The sequence below is a fragment of the Diabrotica undecimpunctata genome, chromosome 2 (assembly GCF_040954645.1).
Source record: "Diabrotica undecimpunctata isolate CICGRU chromosome 2, icDiaUnde3, whole genome shotgun sequence".
Lineage (NCBI taxonomy): Eukaryota > Metazoa > Arthropoda > Insecta > Coleoptera > Chrysomelidae > Diabrotica > Diabrotica undecimpunctata.
This window is the reverse complement of record NC_092804.1, coordinates 21,262,548-21,290,544: the sequence shown is the minus strand read 5'-3', so window position 1 is coordinate 21,290,544 and position 27,997 is coordinate 21,262,548. Positions and strand designations below refer to the sequence as shown.

General features: G+C 33.3%; 1 protein-coding gene across 3 annotated transcripts in view; it reads left to right on the top strand.

Moving 5' to 3' along the window:
* The window catches only part of LOC140434312 (uncharacterized), a 162,028-nt gene that overhangs the window by 8,015 nt on the left and 126,016 nt on the right, over positions 1-27,997 (top strand). The window contains exon 2 of one of the 3 annotated variants that reach the window (XM_072522475.1): positions 399-548. The exons of 1 other annotated variant lie outside the window; for it this stretch is intronic. In XM_072522475.1, coding sequence (XP_072378576.1) covers positions 399-548 — 150 coding nt within the window. Of the gene's footprint in view, positions 1-398; positions 549-3,008; positions 3,090-27,997 lie in introns of those variants that run through there. One more of the 3 variants, XM_072522477.1, reaches the window with a different exon arrangement.

Below are 27,997 nucleotides of genomic sequence, written 5' to 3'. Positions count from 1 at the left end.
CCAAATGACTACATGTAAAGATTTGTTTTTAAGATTAATTTCTGCAATAATACATCTGGGGTAAAATCAAGACGATCTAAATATGTATTGCGACTGAATATATATATATATATATATATATATATATATATATATATATATATATATATATATATATATATATATTTTTTTTTTGATCTAATCCCAAGACGCTTGAATCGTACATTCGACCGCGGTTACAATTTGGGCTTCTTCGTTGTAGAGGATCCGTACTACTACCAACATGTCATCTAATTCACCCTTTTTAAAATGTATGGTGTAAATGTGGAATTTCTTGTTCGATGTTTTGTAAGAAATGTCGTGTACCAAAAACCCAATATTCGTATAACCGTTTTAAACATTTTATATTTATTTTCCAGATGTAGATGAATTAGTGTCCATTCTTTCATATCTGAAAGGCTACGTGGAGCGCATGGGTAGCGTACTCGTGAGACAGCTGAAGAGACGGGATACGTTGCGCCGTCAACAGGACGCGTACTGTGACGTCATTACGAAACAACTCGTCAAACGTGAGTATAAAATCAATACTGTGTGGTGGAACGTTGTGGGCCGATCGTTGAGGGGAAAGAAAAACACAGAAATTCGGTCATGAAATATTCAGAATGCGTTCGTAATTGAAGCACGTTTTGGCTGTTTTTATATCGCAGACAACGCTACTGATATTGGGTTTTGAATATTGCATTCGAATTATTTTTATATAGACTTTATTTAGTTTTTATTTTCATGAATACTTTCTTCTAAATTACCATTTTTTTATTATATAAAATCTAAATTAGATTTGAATTTTGGCTCACATACGTGGTAAAGTGTTGCCAACCGAAAATAGAACAGCGTGAAAGTAATTGTGGAGTATTATTAAAAATGAGTGCTATATGAGAAAACTAACTGACATAATAAACAAATAAGCCACCTGCTGTGTGTATAAGTATTGCATCTTCTTCTTCTTATTGCGCCGTCTTCTTTCAAAGTTTGGCGATCCCAATGGCAAGTGTAGCTTTGGAAACTGCTGCACGAAAGATTTCTGTAGATGAGCGATCAAACCATCTCCTCAGGTCTTTTAGCCACGAGTTCTGCGTCTTCCAACTGATCTTTTGGCCTGTACTCTTCCTTTCAATATGATTTGGAGTAATTCATATCTTTCACCTCTCAACACATGACCCAAGTATTGTATTTTTCTCTCTGACTAATTCTTTTTGTTTACTTATGCGCCGAAGTACCTCACCACTAGTAAATTTTTGTATCCATGGAATTCTCAGCATCCGTCTGTATATATACATTTCAAAGGCATCTATTATTTTTCTGTTTCAGAGTCCATTATTTACTATCTTTAAGGGGACCTGACCATTTTTTTTTACCATCCGTTTCTTTTAGGACTATATTTGGATCATTCCATTGAACCCTATGTTCATTATCCCATGCGTGTTATTACATATTTGAGATCTATCAAATTCTCTATTTTTAATATAAGATTGATGTTCACTTATTCTAACATTTAATGGCCTTGATGTTTCACCTAAATAAAACTGATCCCATTCACAAGGTATTTTATAAATACAATTCTTTGTCCTTTCTTGTTCATTGTTAGGTTTGGTTTTAGACAAAATAGATCTTAATGTGTTTGTTATTTTAAATGTTGTTGAAATGTTAAATTTATTTCCTATCCTTTTAAGCTTTTCCGATAATCTTTTTATGTATGGTATTGTTATTTACCTCGTATTATTCCTTGTCTATGCTGTAGGATATCGTTCTAAGTTGTTCTATTCTATTCGGTCAATTCTTGAAAATTCCTTATTTATAAACGATAAAGGATAATCATTTTTTAATAAAACAGATGTTAAGAAATGTTTTTCCTCCAAGAACGAATTTTTGTTAAAACAAGCAATTTTGTGATTTGATTTGAAATTTAAATATCTGTTGGTGTGTGTTGGTTTTTTATACACCTGAGTCTCATATCCAGTATCTTTCTATGAAATTAAAACATCTAGGAAAGGTAGTGTATATTCCTTTTCCATGGTAAATGTTATTGTCTCTTCTTTATCGTTTATATCATTTAGGAATGTGTCCAACAACTCTGATCCTTAAGACCATATTGAGAATACATCATCTACATTTCTCCACCGTACTGTGGATTTTAAATTTTGTTTAGAAATAATATTTGTTTCAATATCTTCCATAAATATATCGGCTAATAATGGAGATAAACTAGAGCCCATTTCTAGACCAAAATTTTGTTTATAGAATTCATTATTTAGTAGAAAATAACTCCATTCTAGCTGATATGTTTAGTCTTGTTCTAATTTTTAACCAAGTAACAAAAAAACAAAATTTGTTTAATTTACTAATGTTTGTATTTTGAGAATGATTTCCGAAGTGGAAATTGAAACGTCAATAAACGTACTTTAACCTTTAATTGTGGCTTATTCCCATTTAAATAGTAATTACGTTATCCTCTATGGAGTAAAAAGCTAGAGTCTTATAGAAGATGCCATAAAACGACTAGAGACATTTGAAATGTTGTGCTACCAACGTATGTTAACCGTCTCATATGTACACCACACTGACCATACAACTAAAAATCGAAACATAAAATACATAAATGTATTTTCAACTAAAATTGTAGTAAATTTCCATTAAATAAAGTTGTATTTAACAATAATTTAATTTTTATCTATTTGCTTGAATATAATTTTCTTTCATCAGTAAATATTTCATGTCGTGCAATAAAAGATACTTTCAAATTCCTGCACATTTCCACACTATCTTCAAGCTATAACCCGAAACCGTTCTAACAAGAATTTCCTCTCCATCCCAGAAAAATCAATCCTCGGGACAACATCTATCTGGCTTTTTCTAATCGCGCCCTTCAGACGAGGACGGGAAAGGGCTCGTAACGTAAATTCTGTTTTCTGGATATCGTGAGCCACCTGACAATGTGTACACTTTAGTTCTCTGCGAGATATGATCGAGAACAAACCATGTACCAATGAGCGGATTTCTGAATTCGATCAGGAGAGCTGCATCTGCTAGTACTGATGGTTCAGGCTGTTCCAGTAAGTCAAATTACATAATTATTTACAATATATTTCCAGTAGCATAACATAGTTGTCAAGTAAATATTTTTTTTTTGATGGTAGCTCAATGTTTTCTTTATTATTGTTGAAATAAGTGAACATATTGCTTTGTGCACGATTGATACGATAAAGTATCTACAAAATTGCGTACGCTGCAATAAAAAAGCAAAAATATGCTATTCTAGTTATAGTTTCATTTTATGAGGTAGATAAGAAGGCATGCGACTTGTTAAGTTCAGGAAATATAGGTTATCTTTTATTGTTTTGATCCAAGTGTAGAGTACGATGACCTCTTTCCATAATTACGTGATAAGTGTTGAATTTATTTACGATAAGTTGACGGTTTTCGTTATATTGGGGTGAATTTATACGTAAATTAATGTAAAATTTAAGGTTATTTTGTGTTACATAATACCAGTGAAAGTAGTTGCAAACGGAAGAACTTTTCCAGGGTTATATTGTAGAAAAATTTGGTTCAGTTCCAAATTTTGTTGCTTGGCTTTTTATTTTAACTTTATAACCTACAATACAATTTTTTAATACTGACCTTAACAAGGTTTGTTCTCTGCTTGCCAATATATGTTAACAAGTAGATTTTTTCATGGAAATGCTGCTACAAGATTGAATCTAAGATTATGCATCTCCAACTAGAGACACCAACAGTAGTAATAAGTATAGATAACTTATATTACGAGTCTTTTCGTATTATTGTCTAATTATTTTAGATATTAACCTATATTTCTTTTAAAATAATTAAATCTCACTCATCTGTTTTTTGTTTTCAACCTTTTGACACAGAATGTTTGAGTTTTCCTAGTACCCTCTTTGCTCATATTTCCTCTTCGGTAATTAATTTCCAAAGAATTGCTCTACTTTCTTAAAATATGGCCAAAGTATGAAGTATTTCCCTTTTTTATCTTAAAACTCAATTCTTTGTCTGTATTGAGCTTTTGAAGAACTTCTTTTCTCATTGCGAAAATGATCTTTACAGGGTATTTCCAAGAGTCTTCCATAAATCCACATGTCAAAGGATTTTAAGCATATTAAAGTGTTTACTTTGAGTGTCCAAGTTTTACAGTTGTATAAGAGAAATGAGTAAATATAACAGTGAACATAACGTAAGTTGGATGTTAAATGATTAGATACATAATAGATTTCTCACATTAATCAATTCTGATCTTGCTGTTCTGTTTGGGATCTCTAAATCATCTTCTTCTTAAGGTACTTTCTTTCTCCATTACTTCTGTTACTTTTCTGTTACAGATCCTTACAGTTTTTGGACTGTCTTTGAACGCTGACATGACAATCTCTTAAAATAATTCGGTAGTCATGTCTAGCTTTGGTGTATGTCTTATCGTCCCTTTAACCCTACCTATTTAATATTTTATATCTGCTTGATATACTTCACAGTCTGTTTTACAAGGGTCTCGATAAGTTTTCTTGATAGGCTTATTACCTGTTACTTTTAAACAGATGTGTCGATGGTTTGAACAAGACACCTCATCTGACATATGCCTTTAACAGTTCTAGCGACGTGGGTCGTAGCCACTGTTATATCAATTAACTCTTTTTAGTAGCATAACAATTTATCAGTCGTAGTCTACTTATCTTCCAATTTCTCACTAGCTAATCCACCTCCTTTGGTGATGATAGTTTAGGATTATCATAGGGAAGGTACGTTAATCCGAGAATTACCTTTTTTATACTTCATTTTCCTATGATCTATATCTTTAGAGATTCATCAACGGCAGTATTTTAATACATCGATCGTCTAATACATAACTATTCAAAACTGAAATATCAGCTATATCAAAACTCTCGACCAATTTGCAATAGATCGCTTATTTGACTCTGGTAAACCTAAGACTCTTGTATCAGAGCTATATCGTACTTTTTCATAGCAACCATAAGTTTTGCCGAAGCACCTATGTTGGAGGTTCGCTAGCAGGTCTCTGACTGGATCCAACGCAGTCCCTGATGTTTTTGAAGGATATGTACCTCTCCAAGAAGTAAAGTTGAAATGAGAAGCACTCAATGCTTTATAGAAGATCTCGTCGGTCGTAAAAACTAGGATTTGGGCATTTTTCCCGACTCCGATTTTTCAACAACCTGTCTTCTGTCTTAAAATCTTCATTTTGTTATCTTTGATCTTAACTGCTGCTTCATCAGTCTCTTTGTCGTGGATGGGAGAAAATACCATGGAGCATTTAGGTATATTATTAGGATCGACTACAGTCAAGTCTGCTTCCTCCCAGAGCCCCTCCGTACTATAACAACAGTTCATTTTTTGGTATATTTATACACACAGGTTCGCTGGTTTAAATGTTGTTTTATAGAACTGGATTGAAGATTCGGACTTCCTATGGGAGCTTAATCTACTACTTGATTCAGTTTATTTACGATCAGGTTTGCTTGAGCATGATCTAGTTGAGTACCAGGAAGGTGTCTGTATATTACCGACATCTTAAATACTTTTGTGTTATTGTACCTATTATAACTTAGTCTACTCGTTAGAATTTCTAGGTTTTTAAGCAACTCTTTTTTGCGGGAGGGTTATGGTATTCTCTCGAGGTCTCCGTTCATCTTCGTTTCTTACCAGTTCTTTTGCTCTGGTTTTGTGTGTATTTTCTTCTTATTAGATATTATTTTTCTAACGATTTTCTTCTCATTAGAAATTATATTCATTGTCTTTGCACAGATTTAATCTTGTTTTGAATGCTTTTCTGTTCTTTAAGCGTTTTATCCTCAAACTTATCTTTATTTCTTTTGTGGATATAATTTTATCTCTTCTAAGCTTAACTAAAAGATTCAACCATATATCAGTGATTATAAAGGGGTATCAGATCCTTAATATGCTATTTATGTTTACTCCATTCATCAAGGTTAACCGTTAATTAAATAAAAGATAAGCATATTCATTAGTTTTAAAAAATTTTCTCCAATGAATATTTATTTTATTCTAGATACGGAAATTTTGAGTATAACCCCGATATACATGTGTTTGTAAGTCTAACAATATTTTTCTAATATTTTCATTATCGCCCCTAATCATTTGTGTTATGAGTCACACAATTAATTAACTTTGAAGGTCTTGAAACCAAATGTTGATATCCTGTGGAATGTCAAAGTCTGGTAGTGAAGTGGTGGTCAGGATTTGTGGTTAAGTTCTGGTTTTCCGTCTTTAGTTTCTGTTTCCGTGTTTTTACTTAATTATCATAGGTTGATACTTGTGGAGATAATAGTAAAGGTACGATATAGTAATTACTGACCGGATATTTAGACAAATATTAGAATTTTACAGCCGTTTAATCAAGAAAATAATGAGCTTTAATAAAATTTATAATGCTTGTAATTAATATATCTTTCTTCTACTTAAAGTATTTTACTTTCTGAGTAAGCGTTCATAATTTATCTTTCTGTGCGATGAAATATTTAGCGGCCGTAATTTTAGATTTCAACGAGGTCTATCGGCCTCATAGACTTTTCCCTACTGCGACCTGAAAGTTGTTTATGTCTACTCTTCATCTTTGTTAACTCTTAAAGATCTAGATTTAGATAATAAATCCTATTACCTGTTTAGGACAGATATTTGTTGCCTGGCCAGGTTCAAAAAAAATTTTGTTCCAGGTACTAATGACATTGGCAAACAAGGGGCAAACCTAGGTTTCGTCCGTATACTAGCAGCATCTGCCTGTTTTTCTATCCAATTTTGCTCTAAGCATATTTTATGCTTAAGAATGTTTTTTTGCCTTTGGCGTAAAATTTTTTCTCAGTAGGCTAGACTAAGTTCTTTTTCTTATAATATATAATATCAGAAGCGGATAGGCACCGAAAGAAGAAGAAAGAAGACATTTGAAGATTTGTTATTAGTAGCGCCAATTACATGTAGCAGTGAAGTTATAACGCCTTACACTAGAAATTCGTTTAAAATAATTCGTATTGTATTTTCCATATCATCATCATCACCCAGCCCTTTGCGTCCGTTGCTGGGCATAGGCCTCTCTCATATTTGTCAATTGTGCTCTATCCTGAGCACTTTTCATCCACATTCTTGATATTTTCTTGAGATTGTCAGTACAACGAGTAGGGGGTCTTCCTCTGCTTCTTTTGTCTAACCTCGGCCTCCACTCAAGGTACTCGGTACCTTGACGGCTGGTACATCGGTAACACCTGTTCTTCGTTTTAAGTCTTCATTTCTAACTCGCTCACGGAGCGATATACTCAGCATTGACCTTTCCATTTTCCTCTGAGCTATTTGCAGTGTTTTAGAAGTTGTAGCTGTCAATGTCAAAGTTTCGGCACCATAGATCATAGCAGGCAACACACATTGGTCAAAAGTTTTACGTTTTAAAGAAATTGGTACTGCGAGAAAAGATAGAGCAAGCGATAAAAGGCAAAATCGGGGAGGATCAGGTAGGCTTCACGGCAGGAAGATCATGCATAGACCACATATACACACTGGAACAACTGTTGGAAAAGAAAAAAGCAAAAAATAGAGATATACACTTGGCATTTGTGGACCTGAGAAAGGCGTATGACTCTGTACCAAGGTTAGAACTATGGGAGGCAATGTACAAATTAGAAATACAGACGGAACTCATAGAAGCTACAAAAGCTCTGTATAAAGAAAATAAAGTGTCCATTAAAATGGGAACAAGAATCATAGGAGACTTCACCACAACAAAAGGGCTCCTGCAGGGTTGTTCCACATCTCCAACCCTATTCAAAATATACTTAGAGAAAGCCTTGACTACATGGAAAAGAAAATGCGAAGGCATGGGAGTACCGGTACGGAACGAATACCTATATACGTTAAGTTTTGCAGACGATCAAGTAGTGATTGCACAAGACCAAGACGACCTCAGCTACATGATGAAGAAACTACAAGAAGAATATACCAAGGCTGGCCTAGATATTAACCACGCGAAAACAGAGTACCTATCTACAAGTGAAGAAGACATAGAAGATCTACAGATTGATGACAACGTAACAATCAAAGGAAAGAATAAATTCAAATACTTGGGGTTTATAATCACGAAAAAGGCAACAACAGAGGAAGAAATTACACAAAGATTAGGACAAACAAGAACAGCAATCCGACAACTTAACTCAGTATGGTGGGATAGACACCTAAATATGAAGACAAAAACGCAGATTTATAAAACATTAGTGCGAAGTATTATGACATATGGGGCTGAAAATTGGATTATAAACAAGAAAAACAGCAGTAAGATAGTAGCAACAGAGATGAAATGCCTGCGAAGATGCTGCAGAGTAACGAGAATGGATAGGAGAAGTAATAACGAAATAAATCAAAGAACATCAATAGAAACAGACATACTAATATATATAGAACAAAAAAGACTAAAGTGGTATGGACATGTAAGAAGAACTAGCGACAGCAGATGGATAAAGAGAATAACCGAATGGAGCCCCATAGGAAGGAAGAAAAGAGGACGACCCCGAAAATCCTGGAGGAACGAAGTAGACGACGCCATGAGTAAGAGAGGACTAAACGATGGAGAATGGAACAACAGAGAGAGATGGAAACGGTTGAGCGAGGGAAGGCAGTGAATACTGTAGAATCCCTAAATATATATATAGAAATTGGTATATCGCTTTTAAAGATTTCTTTGAGTGTTCGATAGGCTACCCATGCTAGGTTTATTCTTCTTCGTAGTTCGCATGTTTAGTTGTCTCTTGTGATCTTTATTTCGTGTCCAAGGTATATGTATTTTTCCGCCAGCTCTACTTCGTTGTCACACTGGCACACACTAACTGCTGTTCATGTAGCATTGTACATATCTCATTGAGGTTGTTCGAAAATAAAACTATGTTGACTGCGAATTTCAAATTTGCTAATCTTCTACCGTCAATGTACAGGCCTTTCTCTTCCGAGTTAAGCTTTTTACAAGCATATTCTAGTACTGCGGTAAACAGTTTAGGCGATAAGGTATCACCCTGTCGGACTCCTCTCCGATTGGGATATGATATGTGCTTTTATATAGTTTCACCGACATAGTTGAGTTTATGTATATATTGTAAATTACCTTTGTATATCGTTAGCCAATACGGCAAGCTGTAGTGCTTCCAGGATTTTATCAAATTCTACCGTATCAAAGGCTTTATGAAAATCTACATAAGCCAGAACGAATTTTGCATATGCACTGGAGATATTAGGGTAAAATACTGCAACTTACTCGTATATAGATAAAGTTGCAATGTTTTACATTGATTTTTAGCTTGTTTTTTGACAATTTAAAGCTTTACATCGGGCTTTTATTAAAATGAAATTGGCTATATTTAAGAAAGTCTCACAAAAGACTTCCTGAATGTGCTAACTGGTAACAAACAGAAAACAAGTAGAACTAATAAAGTGATTTCGGATTCGCCAATATCCGGTATCAAACTGGTTAGTCCTTTAATACTTGGGTGTAAATTCCCTGTACAGGAAATGAGGTCCCGAGAGATAGAGAAACAGATTTATTTTAAAGATATAAATCGGAAAATCGGCAAAGCATATCCTTCAAAGTTCAATAAAATCACGTAATTAAATATTTAAAATGTGAGAGTATTCCTTTTTATTAACTGCCTCCAAGTGATCGATAAAAGTAGAACGTCGTACAATTATGAGAACTTCATGATTTTCCCGAGGTTATGATATTTAAAAGCATTCACATGCCTAGACATATCACTGAGAAACGAAAAATGTAATTAAATAGGGTAGGCCAAGTAAAGCAGTAAATGTAAAATATTTTCAATTTCTGCACAAGGAATTTCATAGACTCCGTGTTGTTCATTTGGAATGTTGTCTTTGATTGTCATTGATTTATTCCTCTTGATTTAAGAATTTTGTCGATTTTGTCAGTAACACCTTCGATGTAGGGAAGAAAAGCTTTCGTATAAGGATCTGAGTCTTTGGGTTGATATTGAGTCGGAAGCTGATGTCTGTGGATGCTCCTATTGATGCGATTTTCGCGGTACCGTTTTGGATAAGGGCTTGTTTTAAACTAGAGAGCTCAGCAGGTCTACTTGCATCATCGCAAAGGCGTATTGATCTGGAGACAAGCGCATTAATGATGAATTAATTTGTGAAGGTGGATGATGAGAGTTGGCATGCAAGTAACGATTGGTGTGGGTGGTTTTTTATATACAGAGTAATAAAAACCTTGGAATTGGTTTTTCTTTATGATAACTTGTAGCATTTGTATTTTCCTTGATATATATTTTGAAATACCCTCATATATGTATTAAAATAACGAAGAATGTTTTCCATGTTTCTCTGTTCCTATCGTAGAAGTTAAAACCCAAATATTATTTCGTTCTTTTTGCGTCGCCGAAGTTAATGTAAACCATTTTAAAGTTTGTTTATATCACGGACGCAAATTCTTTGATCGAAACTTGTGATTTGATTGTGCTAATGAATTTTAAACATAATTGCTCACTCTCGCTGAGGCGTAGTCAAGAGCGGTGGGTCTCAGCGTTATGTCCAAAATTCTACGTCGAATTTGAAAGTTTTCTGTTTTGTTCCTTTTCATGAAAAATGTGTAGCAGTTTAATCAGTTTAATGTTCAGTTGCAGTTTAAGTGAGGTTTGGAAGAATCGTTATTTCCATCCTCGTTTTGTTTCTCCCTGATTGTCATCCCAGGCTGTTTGGCAGTTTGGAGATGAATTTGTTCGTGTTCAGAGATTTCCAATCCAGTTTCAATCCTCAGAAACGTTAGTGCTTTTTTTTAGTGAAATCCAGGTAACTTTTTGTGTTTTAATTTTGAAGTAACGACAGACAATTTTTTTTAAATAATAATTGCTTTCATAACAATTTAAAATTTAATCCTTAATATTGTGGATCTTATGACAGCTAGTTTTATCATTTTTGATATTGGTTTGTTGTGTTTTTTTAAAAAAGGTTAACCTCTTTATGATAGTTTTATTTAAAAAGATAATTTTTTATTTGCAATAATTTTTTATTTGCCACAGTTTATAGCCCAGTAACATTTGTAAGACTATGTAGCAATTCCTACTTGTAAACGAATAGGACACATGTAAGTTTTTCTTTGTTATTTTTATATTTACTTTTGTGACTATTAAAATAGTCTGTATGTATTATCTGTATTTGTAACTGTTTGTGTTGAGACATTAAAAAATGTTTAATTTATTTCTGTGAACCATTTTGTCTTTTTATTTTAGAAAAGTCTCCTAACCATTTTTGTATTTCTAATAATTATTTCAATAGTTACAACTAGTTGTTCTAATCGTTATAATTTGGCACCTCGAAGCGGCGTCCATTTTAAATTGCTAGAGGTCCTTCCTGTTGTTTGTTTTGTTTGTCCATTTGTTCCAAGAGATTCATGTCAGTACCCCTGTGTTACATATTTTTGTAGTTGCCCCAATCCAACCCCATTGCCATTCAACTTATCCACGACCCAGCCCTCCAAACAAACCCTGAGTGCCGTTCGCACAGTATTGTTTGTTTTGCTTGCCCTATCTCCACCCCAGTAACTTCTGTCCCAGTTTTTAAACCCCCTATAATTATACCCTATGCGGTAGGCAAAATAATATCGTTACAAACTTCGAGAAACGGTAGAGATAAATCAGTTTCCACCTCCATTGTGAACTGGATACTGGAATGTATACCATTCAGATAGGTTTGAAAAGATACCAAAACATCCCTGCCATGGGGCCAAATGACAAATGTGTCGTCAACATATCGTAGCAAACATGTAGGTTTAAGCATTGATATGGATAGTGCTCGGGGCTCGAAGTCTTTCATAAAGATATTGACAATTACTGGAGATAGTGGGAAGCTGATTGGGGCACCATTTATGTGTCTGTAGAATTGATTTTGGAAGATGAAATAAGTGTTGGACATACAATGTTTAATGAGAGATTAGTGGTCTTGCTGGATACTGTATTTAGTTTTCAGAATGTTTAGAGTTTCGTCTATAGGATTGTTTGTAAAGAGTAAAACTATATCGAAACTTACTAGAATATCTGACGGTAAGATAAGGTCTTCTTCTTCGTCTAGCCATTCACGTCCACATCTGAACCTAAGCCTCTTCAAGTCTTCCTTTCCATTGTTTTTTATTGTACGCTACTTGTAGCCAATTTTTCCCGGCAGTCCTTTTCAGATCATCTGTCCATCTCATAGGAGGTCTGCCTATGGGGCTTTTGTGTTGGTATGGTCTCCAGGTTAAAATTGATTTGTGCCATTTGTTTAGATCGCTCCTAGCTACATGTCAAGCGTATTCCCCTTTCAACTTTAATGATTTTTGCATCACATCGGTGACTTTGGTTTTCTGTCTTATCCATGTGTTTGTTTTCTTGTCCTTAAGTGATATACCTAGCATTGCTCTTTCCATCGCGTGTTGAGTGACTCTAAGTATATTCATATTCTTTTTTGTGATTGTCCATGTTTGTGCCGCATAAGTTAATATCGGAATAATGCATGCATCAAAAACTTTAGATCTAAGATGTAATTGAATTTGTTGATTTCTGAGAATGCTGCCCAAGCTAACTTTCTTCTTCTTTTTATTTCTTCAGTTTGAATTTCCCTATTTAGTATTATTTTTTGTCCTAAGTATATATATTCTTCAACTTGTTCTATAACTTTATCGTTTATTATTGTCACGGTGTCTTCGGAGTGCATGACTTTTGTTTTGTTTAAATTCATTTTCAGTCCTATTTTAGAAGATTCGGTATGTAGTTCTAAAAGCATGGTTTGCATTTCTTGTAGGTCAGTAGCTATCAGGATTATGTCATCTGCAAATCGTAGATTACTGAGGTAGCGGCCATTGATGTTTATTCCCTTATATTTCCAATTTAGGTTTTTAAAAACGTCCTCCAAAACTAAGGTGAACAGTTTGTGTGATAAAGTATCTCCCTGTTTTTACTCCCCTGTTTAATGGTACAGGGTTCGTGTGTTCATTTTCATTTAGGTAGTATGTAGCTGTAGCTTGGTTCATAGTTTCTTTTATTAAGTTAATATATCTGCTGTCTATTCTACAATTTTGCATTGCGTTTATTACGGCCGTGTGTTCTATGGTATCGAAAGCTTTTTCGTAGTCTACAAATGCTAGGAAAACTGGAAACTTGTATTCGTTACATTTTTCTATTAATATTTTTGTGGTTAACAGGTGATTGGAAGTTGAATAGCCTTTTCTAAAACCTGTCTGTTCATATGGTTGGTATTCGTCTAATTTCCTTGTTAGTCGAGTAGTTATGACTTTGGTGAGTATTTTAAACAGGTGTGACAGTAGGCTGATAGGTCTGTGGTTTTCCAATTTTCGACTATCACCTTTCTTGTGTAATAAGATTACTTTAGAGTTGTTCCAGCTCTCAGGGACTTTGCCCTGATGTAAACAACTGTCCACAAGCTTAGTTACAATTGCAATTAGTTCCTTACCTCCTTCTAATATCATATCTGTGGTAATATTATCTTCTCCTGCAGCTTTATTTCTCTTCATATTTTCCAATGCTGTAGTTACCTCTGAAATTGTTACTTTTGGCATTATTTCTGATCCAACATTTTTTATTAATTTCCGTGCTGGTCTCATCTCATCATCTTGTTGATGTGTTCTGTAAAGTTCTGTGTAAAATTCTTCTATTCGTGTCAGTATGTTTTCTCTAGTTGTGATTTCATTTTCGTCTTTTCCCATTAATGATATCATCTGACGTCGTCCTAGTGTCGGTCTGAGGCATTTCATACTCTTATTTTTTTCAATAGTTGTTGTTATTAATTTTTCGTTTTCTTTTCTTTTTTGTTGTCTGATTCCTTTTCTAATCTGCCTATTAAGTTCTCTATATTCGTCGGTTCCCCTTTTGTTAGATTTATTTAAGATCTTCCTTCTTTTTATTTGTTGTAATATTTCTTTGTCTAATTCATTGTATGTTGTTTTTGGTTTTTTCAGTTGCAGAAGGCTTTTATTCACTGTTTCGGTAATAAGGTTATTCAAATCATCAATATCATTGGAGTTTATCTGCTGCATGCTAACTTGATTTAATGCATGCGCTATCTTTTTATTAAATTCACTATTTTTGATTTCTTCAGATGTCCATTTGTATCTTTTTTCATGTATTCTTTTTCTTTCTAGTTTTTTGTTAATTATTAGTTTTGTTCTTATTAGTCTATGATCGCTTCCTAGGTCAAACTGATTTACTACTGATACGTGTTCTACTAGGTTTCTATTCTTCGTTAGGATATAATCTATTTTATTCTTTGTCTTTTTATCGGGGCTCATCCATGTCCATTTTCTGCTTGGTTTTTTATTGAAAAAGGAGTTCATTGAGTACATGTTATGTTCATTCATGAGATTGAGAAGCATTTCTCCTCTATCGTTTCTTTTTCCGTAGCCATAGTTACCAATTAAATGTTCGTAATCTTCCTCTTTTTTGCCCAATTTAGCATGCATACCTTATCTCACCCAATTTAGCATTTGAATGCTAAATTGGGTGAGATAAGGTATTGCTTAAGAAATTTGATTAAATGAAAAGAATTTTTGACGAAGGATGAAGCATTTTCGGCGAGAGGTTGTCGAGTTTTGGCCAATGGTTGTGTAGGGTAGTTGTATACACTACAGTTGTATCCACTGACAATGGGACGTAGAGGAATATCGGGTTTGTGAATTTTGGGTAGACCATGTATTCGAGGTGTTCTGGAAGACTTTTCTTTTCTGCTTATGGCCTCATATATCCTTTTTGTTATTTTTCTTTCTCCCGACTTGAATAATGCTGCGAAAAATCCATCACATCCAGGAGTCTTGTTATTTTTCTGCACTATCACAAAAATAGGCTTGATTTATTAAAATAGCATAGACAAACTACAAAACATGCATAACAATTCACAGTTGAACGTACATAATGTACTTTCATGTTGCGAGAATCTAATTACATATTTATAACAAACATGTCAAGATTTTTGATTTATTTCTTATTATAAACAAACTGTGTAATTTTATCAAAACAAGTCTAGTACGACTAGATAATGACTTTTATATTTAAATAAAGTGACAAAATATTAAAATTAAAAATAAAACCATTCTATTCATTGCAACATTGGTATGGCAATAAATATGAAGTCTAATATACTGTTCATTTAGTTTAACAACTGTATACAACTTTATTTATTTAATATTCTGTTGTAGATGTGTTGAATTATTTTCTCTTGGTTTGTTGTCCTCTTTTTACGTACATCTTGTTCTACAGAACTAGTTTCAGCAAGCTATATCTTTGTTCATTTCTCATAATAGAAATTCAGATTTCTCATTTCTCATTTCTCATAACAGATATTCTAATTTCCCTTTTTGTTTGTATCTCACAGTATCTTCCTGATTCTACGTGAAACCTCAACAATAGTCACTCAGTTTACCTATTAAATTTTTAAGATGAACCTGTAACGCCACATCTAAAAAAACCCCGAGCTTTTCAAATAAGCTTTACAGTGAGGTAGAAAATACATAATATCGCGGGAGACTTTCGTTATAAGTGGTAAATAATGACTTTTAAAGATCGATTTCATCTTTATGAATATTGATCTTGTCTTCACTATGCGTTTTTTATTTCAATGGGGTGGTTCCATTGTGTGTTCCCATTGAGTGGTCTTTTAATCTACTATGTCATCAGAATCGTCATCACTGATGCTACATAAAGGGTCTATATTAGAGCATTGACCTTCATAAGTCTATTTCGGTCAGTTATGATATAAGGATTCATCTAAAAGGGTTGTTCTGCTATAATCTTGCTACGTGTCCTGTCCATCTTAGTGTTCCTATTTTGTGAAAGATACCACATCTGAAGATACCACATGAAAAACTAATAGAAGTACTGAGAAACAAAGATATAGACAGACGAGACTTACGAATCATTATCAATCTGTATTGGAATCAAAAGGCCAATATAAAAAAGGAAGAACAAAAGTTCGAAAATATAGATATAAAGAGAGGAGTAAGACAGGACTGTGTTCTGTCACCATTACTGTTTAACGTGTACAGTGAAGCCATATTCCAGGAAGCGATAGCGGATCTGGGTGATGGAATCTCTGTAAACGAAAGAATAGTAAATAACATAAGAATCGCTGATGACACCGTTATAATGGCAGACACCCTGGAATCGCTACAAGAATTGGTAAATAGAATTAACGAGTATTGCATTAGATCCGGACTAAAAATAAATAAGAGAAAAACTAAATTTATGATTGTCTCAAAAACGAAACATGGAAATGAAAGATTAATGATAGAGCAAACCCAAATAGAAAAAGTAGAGAGATACAAATATCTGGGAACCTGGGTTGATGACAAAAATGACCAAAGCAGAGAAATCAAAGTCCGAATTGAAACTGCAAGGCAAGCATTTGTGAAAATGAAGACAATGCTTACCAACAGAGACCTTCAGTTGCATCTCAGATTAAGGGCTCTGAGATGTTAAATATTTTCTATCTTACTATACGGAATGGAAGCTTGGACATTGAAGAAACAACACATAAGAAAAATAGAAGCGTTCGAAATGTGGTGTTACAGAAGAATATTAAAAATTCAGTGGGTTCAAAGGATTACCAATGCTGAGGTACTACGACGTCTAAATAAGGAGTTAGAAATTATGAACAGCATAAAAAGAAGAAAACTAGTAGAAGAGTATTTGGGTCACATAACCAGAGGAGAAAAATATGAGCTGCTGAGAATTATTATGCAAGGAATGATCCAAGGAAGAAGAAGCATAGGAAGCAGACGCATCTCCTGGCTGAGGAACCTTAGAGAATGGTTTAACTATAGTTCACTACAACTTTTCAGAGCAGCAGCCAACAAAGTGACCATAGCCGTTATGATATTCAACCTCCGATAGGAGATGGAACTTTAAGAAGAAGAACCACATCTTTACCACCAGATGTCTACTTAGATTTGTGGTATTTATCATAGTGGCTCCAAACACTCTTTTCATAGATGCTACCGAATATTCCTATCAGAATCCCCTATTAAAATATGAGCAGAAGGTTTTTATCTGCCTTGAAGATGGCCAATGTTTCCGATCCATATCTCAGCACTGGTTGTAGTAAAGGTTCTGTATATTGTTATTATTCGTTTCTGGCTTTCTATAAAAGCTTCTACTGTTTATGTGTCAAAATAATGTCAGACGATAGGGTAGTCAATATAGTAAAAGGCAAATCGCCCTTAAGTAGAAGAAATATGGGCCGAGCACAGAAAAGATGACAGGCAATATAACATGAAAGCATAATCCAAGAAAACTGAAACAGCCAAATTATCTAATAAGAAGATAGAAGAAGAGAAAGGAGAAGATGGTACTACTTAGTCCAAAATAACACGTATTTGATAGAATTTCCCTTTTTAGATATTTCTGATTTTGTTGTATGGTACTGCGCCTAGTACGGACGCTTATTTTTCCTATCGCTACCTATGCGTCAGAAACTTGGAGCATTAAAAAGTCTGACTCTCGACGTATAATGGCCTTTAAAATTTGGGTATATCGTAGAATGATGCGCATACTCTGGACAGCACATAGCACAAAAGTCTCAATATTGACAGAACTCGACATCAATACTAGGCTTACCACAATCATCAACCAAAATATATTAAGGTACTTTGGACATATTACCAGACGAATAGAAGGCATGGAGAGGTTGGTGGTTGAAGGTAAGGTAGATGGTAAAAGAACCCGAGGAAGATCGCCACACCGATGGTCAGACCAAATAAAGTGCGCTACCGGTTACTCTCTGTCTGAGGCAGCACACCGCGCCCAGGAGAGAGAAGAATGGATAGCAACCATTCGTCAAAAACCATAACGTCACCACATCCTTACGAAGGATAAAGGATAGAGGAGGAGGATTGATGACAATATTTTGGTTTTTTTCCTTATTTATTTCACGGCTCATATTTTTTGTGGCATTAGGTCTAAATTATCTGCGTAGGTGATGGTTTATGGTAATTTAGTAGGAGATATTTCTTCTGTTGTCTATATTGGAATCTCCAATCGCTTTTTTTAGAACTATGAAAAAATTCACTCTTATGAAACAAAACAACCACGCTTGTGATTGTTTCCCCTGTATTTTTACTTTCCAAACAACTTTAAGCATTATAGCATTTATAATTTTAGCTTACGTGTCTCATTTAAAGTTTCTAGTTTCCAGTTTATTATATCCAATATTAATAATAAAGACTACTAACTTTGTTCGTCTGTACTATATAAACAAATAAAACCGAAAATGAAACTTTTTGCAATTTATTGTATCCCTCAAATTTGCCACAACTAGTTAACAATAGACTTAAATACATTGATTACAAATAAAACTACCTACATAGTAACTTTTCGTTCAAATTACCTACAAATTCATTTACGACTTGAGCTATAGGTAACGAAGGCCCTAAAGCAATTAGCCGAATCATTTGCAGAATGTTGTGTAAAGTGAAACATCCTCTATAAGACAAACTCTCAAGTACACCCTAAATTGGATACTTTAGACCCCAATTAAGTCAGTCGGTCGTAATGTAATGTGTACCATTAATTCTGAAAGAATGGTACAAAAACATGATTAACAGAAAAAAGTATGTAGAAATATCGTCTTACAAATGAGTCAGTTTGTTTGGATCTATTTTTTCACTTTTAATTAATTACCGTTGTACAACATCTCAAAATTATAACTTTCTCAATCTAGGAAGTTACATAACAACTCGGAAAAACAAAACGATCTTAGAACGGAAGAGAAGCTCTTTTTCTCTTGCACAGAGGAAAAAGGCGAGTTTTTAAAAATGGAATATTGAAATAACTTGAAAAGTTTAAAAAACAAAATAAAACCAGAACGTTTTACCAAACCTTGAATAATGCAAGAAAATAATTCAAATCAAGCCTGAGAATATGTAAGGTTAAGAAAGGACATACACTCAATCCAAAATAAGACATAAAGATAAATATGTGGGTGGAACACTATAAAGAACTACTTTCCATCTAATTATAATATCAAAATAAATAATATACCGTTAGAGTATCCTTAAATTCAAGAAGTTCGGCAATAAAATAAATATTTAAAAATAACAAATCTCCACAAAGTGACGGTATACCCACAGAACTTACTTCTTGAATTTAAGTAGATTCTAATGGCATACTCTTTATTTATTTATTATTTATTTATTTAATAAGCTTTTATTGGGCCCAATGGAGAAAAAAAACATCAACGACAATCAATGTCATTTGAAATGAAAATTGCAAGTTTAGATGGCTTAGGAAAAGGAGAAGGATCTACAGCAATTGGAAAACATTTTAATTTAGGCGAATCAACTGTAAGAGCAATTAAAAAGAATGAAGTTGTTATAAGAAAATCTATAATTTCTGGTACAAAATTAAGCGCCAAATTTTCATCTTACTCAAGCGATGTATTATTACAAAGAACAGAAAGAGCTATCGCAATTTGGATTGAAGAACTAATTAAAAGAAAAATTCCTGTAAGTAGTTGTTTCATCCAGGAAAAAGCTCTTCAGTTTAATGAGTTAATGAATCAGAACCACCCACTTGCACTTCTTAAGCTGGTAAAGAATTTTTAGCTAGCAAAGAATACCTAACCGGATTTACTTTATAATATCAAGATTACAGGAGAGAGTGCTACAGCAGATGAAACAAAAAGTGTTATATATGCTAAAAATGGGCGTAGGTGGTGTCTAAATAGTTTCCATAGCAAAAATACCAGGGTTTCGAAAAAAAAAACTTGATTCTTCACTTGCCAGGACCGAAAGGACCAGCAAAAGATATGGTAGATCCAAAAAAAAAATTGAAGTTTATTTTTTAGCAAAGAACTGGTGGATATAATTGTAAAGTGCACGAATGAGGAAATTGAAAGAAACAAAATTAGATATAAGAGCGAGCAATGGTATCTTGGAGCAACGGATAGTGTCGAAATACGACCGTTGTTTGGACTGTTATATTTGAGCGGTGTTTTAAAAAATGCCATGTCACACTGAGTGATTTATGGTCACCAATTTTTGGACCTGTTCTCTTTAGGACAACCATGAACAATAACCGTTTTGAACTTCTGATCAATTGTTTGCGGTTTGATAATAAGGAAACGGGAGAAGACAGAAGAAAGATTGATAAATTTGCAGCTATCAGGGATATTTGAGATATGTTCGAGAAACACTCCATCGGAATATGTAACAATTCATGAGACGCTTTTAGGGTTTAGGAGCCGTTGTCGCTTCAAGATGTATATCTCAAATAAGTCCGACAAATATGGTCTCAAACTCGTTACGATGTGTGATGCGAAAACATATTATATGTGCTCTGCTAGACGTTATATTGGAAAGGAGGAAAGAAAAAGTCAATGTTCGATTCCAACACAATACGTTCTTGAGCTTACAACAGACATTCATGGGACAAATAGAAATTGCACTGTGAGCAATTGGTTTACTTCATACGAAGCCGCAGAAAAATTACAGGAAAAGAATTTTACGCTGGTAGAAACAATCAGAAAAAATAAACCTGATATTCCAAACCAATTAGTAGAATCAAACGGAAAACATATTGATTCATCTTTGTTTGTTTTTGACGAAAACAGCATATTGTTATCAACTATGCACACGACAGCAGATATTGACAAAAAACAAAAAAGCCTGAAATAATTTTGTTCTACAATGAAACAAAAGGTGGCGTTGATACTTTTGATCAACTTTCTCATCTAACGACAGTATCGAGGAACACTCGCAGGTGGCCACTTCGAATTTTGTATGCTATGATTGATACTGCTGGATTCAATTCTTATGTGATATACAAAGGCTCGAAATAAATGTGAACATTGCCATAAAAGTGTATGCCAAACATCGCCTTAGCATTTGTGTAGATTGTAAATGACTTGATGACGCAATGTTTTCTTTAGTATTATAGTTTAAGTTACGAATACGGCACATTTTTAAATTTTGTAATAATTGTTATAACTTTGGTGTTAATAAATCTTAATTTCAGTATCTTATGTTAATTAATTCCTATTAAACACACTTTTTACCGTAACAACTAAAGTTATAAATAGCAGGGATTGAAATATAAAGAGTGAGTTTATCGGTCTTATATGACGCCACCTTGTTGTTAACGTTCCGCAAATTCCACCTTGTGGTTCTAGGGTTAATTTTTGTTTTATGATTAATTTCAAATTAAAGCTAATTTTTTAATTATGATGATATAAGTTTGCCTGAGAAAAAATTGTCGCAAATTAGGGTTGTCAGTTGTTAAAAACGCGAGGTATAAAAGTTAAAGTAAAATAGAGTTAGCGCGTAACGACATAGATTTGACAAATGATAATACATATATCATTAACATTATCTATTGGCGCATGCTTTAAGAGCACACACAACTGAAACTAGCTATGTCTAGCTTTTAGCTAGCGTTAGGCGTTACCTTTCTTTTAGTATATCTTGATACATCGCGGTTTTACCAGCTGGCACCCTAATTTCCGATTATTTTTTCTCGGCAAACATTAGCTTAAACTTGAAATAAAAAACGTCATGAGCAGCGTATTTTATTTAAAAAATAAATTAACTAAATCCAATTTTTGTCGAAAATTATTTACTATTAATTGAATTAAAAATCTTTGCGGTCACTTTTGGACTGTCAACTATCAATGTGCTCTCCTAATTTTAAATGTATGTAAAAATATGAGTTTGATTAACTACGTTAAGAATGTGATCTTGCAGTGGGATCTCGTACTATTTTATAATATGATGCTGCTTCTCCATTCATTCAGCATTTCTCCCACGTCTATAGATCCATTAAACAAATTAAATCAAACTACCTTCGAAGTACTTAGGAATGAGAGAGCCAAATTTGCTTATCATAATACGCTAGAAGTCTTTATTCTGTACTTATATGTACGCAATTATTTCTAAAAGCTTGTCATTTAATGATCTAGTTTCAGCTCTTTTAAGCTTTTAATATTTTTTAATAATGCTTGTATTAATACCGTTCATTTTGAGTGAAAATATAGTAATCAACCCCTTAATAAATATTATATTTTATATTTTAATTTTCCGTATCACGACACGTCTATAAGCAAAGCGTTGTTTTGACACTCATCGATCCATTCCACCACAGCATTTGTTCATTTCTATTCTTAATCTTCGTATTTCTATTTTTAGGCGTGCTTTATTCATGCTTTATTCAGTAATATCATGGATTAAAGGTTGAATAGAATATTAAGTTCATACAAAATGTCTGGATTAAGGGGTGCTCCGGGAAATTTAAATTTGCAACATTTATATGAAATGAAGTTATAACGCATGAATAGCAAACAAAGTTTTAACCAGCTGGAAAAAAAAATGTGAACGTGATAAAATTTTGATTTAACAAAAATATCACAAAATTACAGTAATGTTAAGCTTAAAGGTATCTGCTTCTTTTTCTATAAGCGCCATCTGCGTTACGGAGGTTAATAATGATCAAAGCCGCTCTCAACTTTCGACGTCAGCGCTCTAAATAGTTGTTTTGGGCTGCAACTATGCCGATCTCTTAGATTCCACCTCTCTGGTGAAAGATGAACAAGAAATTAGGACGGCGATCTTAGTACACTTTGGGCCGGTAAGTTGGTTACACTTACCGCTGCGCTGGTACACTTTGGTTAAATAAATCTAAAATCGAAGGAACACCCACCGATGTGAGAATAAAAGAATAAAATAAATAACAAATATTTAATCTTATTGCTAAATTTATCAAATAAGATCTGGTGAACTCTCGTAAAGTTCTTATCTCACCTATTTAAACCTCCGAATTCACACTACTCGCCAACTACTAGTTCACCGCGAAACAGCAATAGCACTATTTACAGCTTAAGGGTAACTAACTAGGAGATGAACTAAGTTCATGTCTTAGGATGTTGTCTTTAGCACTAATCAACTTAATTAACTATGTGATAATAAACAGATACTGCTAAAGTGTAGCTTTCAAACTATAAGCAAGACTCAAAATTAGAGAGAGTTGGTACTCAAACAAAAACTGCAACGTGGTGTCTACACTCTGTGGTGCCTAATCTCTACCCTTTTTTGACTGCCTTGTCTATGCGAGGTTTGGGGAACAACTACCCGGTAGGATTATTACGGGAAAAAATATTTGACTACCAGAGGCGTAGCAACACTTTCTGTAAGAAATTTATCCATTCTTTAACCAAGATATTCTTCTTCTTCTTCTGATACTCTTTCTGAGCATTATTTTGCCTTGCATTATAAGCCGTAAAATGTATTTTTCTTCACGCGTTACACGCCTTTTTTACCGTTGCGGGATTCAATATTCTTCTTCTTCTTGTGCCGACTCCACTAATGAAGGTTGACTATAACCATTGCAAATTCGTCTCTATCTTTTGCTTTTCTTAAAACCGTCTGTGTGTTTAATCCGGTCCAGTCGCGAATGTTTTTTAGCCAGGATATTTGTCATCTACCAGGACCTCTTTTTCCTTCGATTTTTCCCTTCATAATCAGCTGCAACAACTCATACCTGTCGTTTCCAGGTATGTGCCTCAAATATGATGTATTTTTTCTTTTATTGGCTGTCAAAATTCTGTCTCTTCCCATTCTGTGCAACACCATTTCGTTCGTAATATAATCAGTACATGGTATTTTCAAAATTCTCCTAAAAAGCCACATCTCAAAAGCTTCCAGCTTTCTCATTAAGTCAACATTAACAATCCAAGCTTCGGCACCATAAAGAAGAATAAAGTGGATATAACATTTTACCATACGATGTCGGATTTGCAGATTGAATCTTTGGTTGCTCAAAAATTTCCTCATCTTCAAAAAGGCTGCTCATGATTTCTTAATTTTCTTCAAATCAAGTTATACTTACCAAATCGACCATAATCTGTGGAAATTCCTTAACGAGGCTCAAAAAGTTCTACCTATGTGATTTCGATATGTTTCACCAAAAGGTTGACAAAAAAAAAATAAGTCCAAAATATTAAAGTAATAAACCTTGTGTTACAAACATAGTAACTTTTTAAATATTTCCTTGCTAGAATTCTTCATAAAATTTTCAATAGAAGCATGTCTTTTTATAGATGAAGGATATTTATAAAAAAAAATTTTCATTTGTATTTTGAAGTACAACTGACACGGCAGAAGTCGAGAGTATCCAACTGAAAAATATACTTTGTCTACTGAAGTGGGGTATAGAAATTTATTTATGTCCTATATCATAGAACATATTGGGGTCTAAATACAGGAAATTAGAATATTAAGTGAAAATTAAAATTGGAGTTTAGATTATGACAAAATATTTATTAAATAGAAAGTTGATAGAAGAGTTGAGCGCTAGCTATTTTTATAATAAAAATAGTAAAATAAAAGATAAAGTTAATAGATAAATAAAATCAATAGATATTGAAATAAAATAATTATTTAAAGAAAAACAACAAACATGTGATGTTGTTAACATTAGAAATTGTTCCCCAGTATTAAAAATTGTGTTTGGTAGCATCTTCAGGTCTTTCTTACTTTCAGTGATAATGACTGTATCGTTGACATAACGAATATTATTTATATTTTCACCATTTATCTTGATCCCTTCTGTACAGTTTTTAAGTGGATGTGTAACAAACTGTTCGGAGTACATACTTATTAGTAATTGTGAAAGTACACAGCCTTGGCTCACTCATCTACTTATCGCATCCGTGCTATTTTCACCCAATGTTACCACAACCTGTTGGTTCCAATAGAGATTTTTCACTTTGTTAATATCATTTTTGTCGAGGCCTTTTCTCTTTAGACATTCGAGGAGAATGTTATGTTTAACCTCGTCGAAAGCTTTCTCATAGTCTATAAATGCAACGAAAAGATCTTTCCACATTTCTTCCTCTCCACATTTTTAAGCAAGATTTGTGAAACTGTACAGAGCTTTTACTTTTCCGAAGCTAAGTTTTTGATGTTTACGTTGTGGTTGAGGTGGTAATTTAAATATCTGTTGGTGTGGGTCTTCCTTTGTGATTAGCACATTTAGAAAAGAAAGTAAATTGTTGTTTTCTTTTTCCATGGTGAATTTGGTTGATTCTTCTTTATTGATGATGTCCATCCTAAGTTTATTTAGTGCTTCTGTTCCGTAAGGCTAAATGGAGAACACATCTGCCTATATTCACCATACTGTGCGTTGTTTTTTTTGTTTGTGTACAATGTTTTGTTCGAAATCTTCCGTAAATATATTTGCTACTAATGAAGATAAAGATGAGCCCATGGCTAATCCGACATTTTGTTTCTAGAAATCATCTAGTGAAATCTATCAAAGTGTTATCTGTGCAAAGTGTTAGTACCTCCATGATAGCTGATGCATTCAGTTTGATTTTTGTTGTCAATACATCATCCCTTTCTAATTTGCTCCTTTTCTTCAATGGTACATTAGTAAAAAAACTAGTGATATCAAAACTGAATAGCATACTGTTGGAATTGTAATCTATTTCTGCTAATTTTCTCAAGAATTGCTGTGAGTTTTTGATAAAAGATGTAGTGTGTGCTAAAGGCTGTAGTATTTTTAGGAGGAACTTTCATACTCTGATGTATAATGCAAGTAGAACCCATGTTGCTGATAATTGGTCTGAGACTGTCAAAGTTGTCAATATAATGTATATGTAAAGTAATATAATTACTTTACATATACATTATATTGACAGTTACGAAGAACAAGCGCAGATCCTCATTTTCATACAAATTTGATCATAGTGCCTTGTGTACATAAATATCCGCTTTGTTAGCAGCATAGAGGTAACCGCAAGGTACATTAAAATTTTAGAATAAGTGTAATTACTGCACAGTTCACCTCTTCGGTTACAGTCTACAAATATGACTCTAGGATTTAAGGTAGCAAAATGAGATTCCTTACAACAGTAAAAGGTATTAAAAGACATGATAACCAGAAAAATAAAGACGTGCGAAAAGAACAAACTATCTAGTTGCTCAGTAAGAAAATAACGGAATACAAAACAAAATCAAAACTCCATACAAACAGAATAAATAAAAATCGACTAACTTAAGGGGGGGTAGGGTTAATTTTCAATATTTTAAACATATTTTTTAAATTCTTTTTTTTTCAATTATTTGATGTTAATTTATTTATAACATCAGAACATTATAGTATAACATTTAAATAGTAACATCTGAAATTTTGGTACAAAAATATAAAAAATTATGAAAATGACAGCTAATTTTCCAAAATAAAAAAAAAGTTACTTTGCGGTGTTTATCGTAGCTTATAGGTAACTGTATCGTCTGTTGATAAGAAACCAAAAAGATTTCGTTAATTTATGAGTTTCCTTAGGTCGCAACGTCAAAATATTCATTTGATAGTCAAAAAAGACGAATTATTTGAATTGTCGAAAAATTTTTGATAACATTTGATTAATTTAATGTTAAAATTAATTATATCAACAAAATGGACAATATCTCGACGTTGCTACCTAGTAATTTATGTATAAAAGAAGTGTTCAAATTTTGAGAAGGATCGATCAAATAATTTTTGAGATACACTGAACACCGCCTTAAAAAAATTATTCCGAGGAAAAAGCGTTTAAAAAAACACCTTATTTTTTTATACTCACACAGTATCGTCTATTCCAGCCCCATATAGCGACGCGCTTCCTGCTAAAATATCTAGAGCATATTTTTGCTCATGCTTTTGATGCACTCTGCTTTTTTTTTGTTGCCATTTTATCCGCTCTATCTATCCGCTTATAATTATGAGAACTTGAATTGATATTTATTTCAACTTCTATGTAACTGCTCACTCACCAAGGTCACTAACCTTACTCACCTCTCTTACTCAGTCACCTCACTCAGTCACCTCACTCACTCAATCTCCTCAACCACTTACCTCACTCACTCATTTTACTCACTCATCTCATTTACTCACCTAACTCACCTTACTCACTTACTTTACTAACTTTCTTACTCCTAAATGCCTACTTGTACAACTCCATCAATTTTGCTTCGATCACTCTGAAACCGATACTCGTGAAGAGTTATACTATCGAATTAAAAATAAAAAAGCAAAAAATACACTATTCCTCCTTTAACAAATACTAAATTATTTTAGTAATAATAGATGATATTATCTATATTATTTTCGTAATAAAAAAGAAGAATAATAATAATATGTTAGAATTACTTTTAATGGCACTTAAGTAGTCTAGGTGCCAAGGGGGCTAGAGTATGCACTTTTATGACCACTTGGTACCTTGACGTTTTTTTATGTTTTTTGGTTCCTAAATTCAGTTTTTCGGGGATACCAGACTAAAGACCTGCCAGATAATTTGTTATCAACAATTTAATTGTTTAAATGATTGTATCTTCTTCTAAACTATTAGAGATATTTAATTTGAACAAAATGAAAATTGTTTCTTTTGAGAATTGAAACAAAATGGTGTTTGGTAAACTTTGGTCCGATTGTTAGAACAAAGAACATTTACTAAAGGTTAAAATGTTCGTTTTGACTTGGTATATAACATCCATTAACCAAACTGCCAACGTTTATGGTTCAATTTTGTTTAAAACTTTTATAAACAAATTATTTCTCCACTTTTTAAAGAAATTTTTAACAATAAACTACTATAACTTTTTTATTTATAATGAAAAATTAATATGTATCTCTAAATCTACATGGATTTTACCTATGTTTTGGTTTTTAGTCGCCGAGAGCTGACCGAGCGTGCACCTCAGAGAGCGTTATTAAAAGTTCCATATTTATCTTGGTCAAAAATTAACGTAAAGAAACATTTACTAAAACTTAAAATGTTCGTTTTGAGTTGTTTCATAACTCCCATTAGCTAGTTTTTAAACTTTATAGCTTGATTTTGTTTAAATCTCTTATAAACAAATTAGTTCGCATCTTTTAATGTAATTTTTAATGTTTAATTATTAAGTTTTTAACTTAAAATT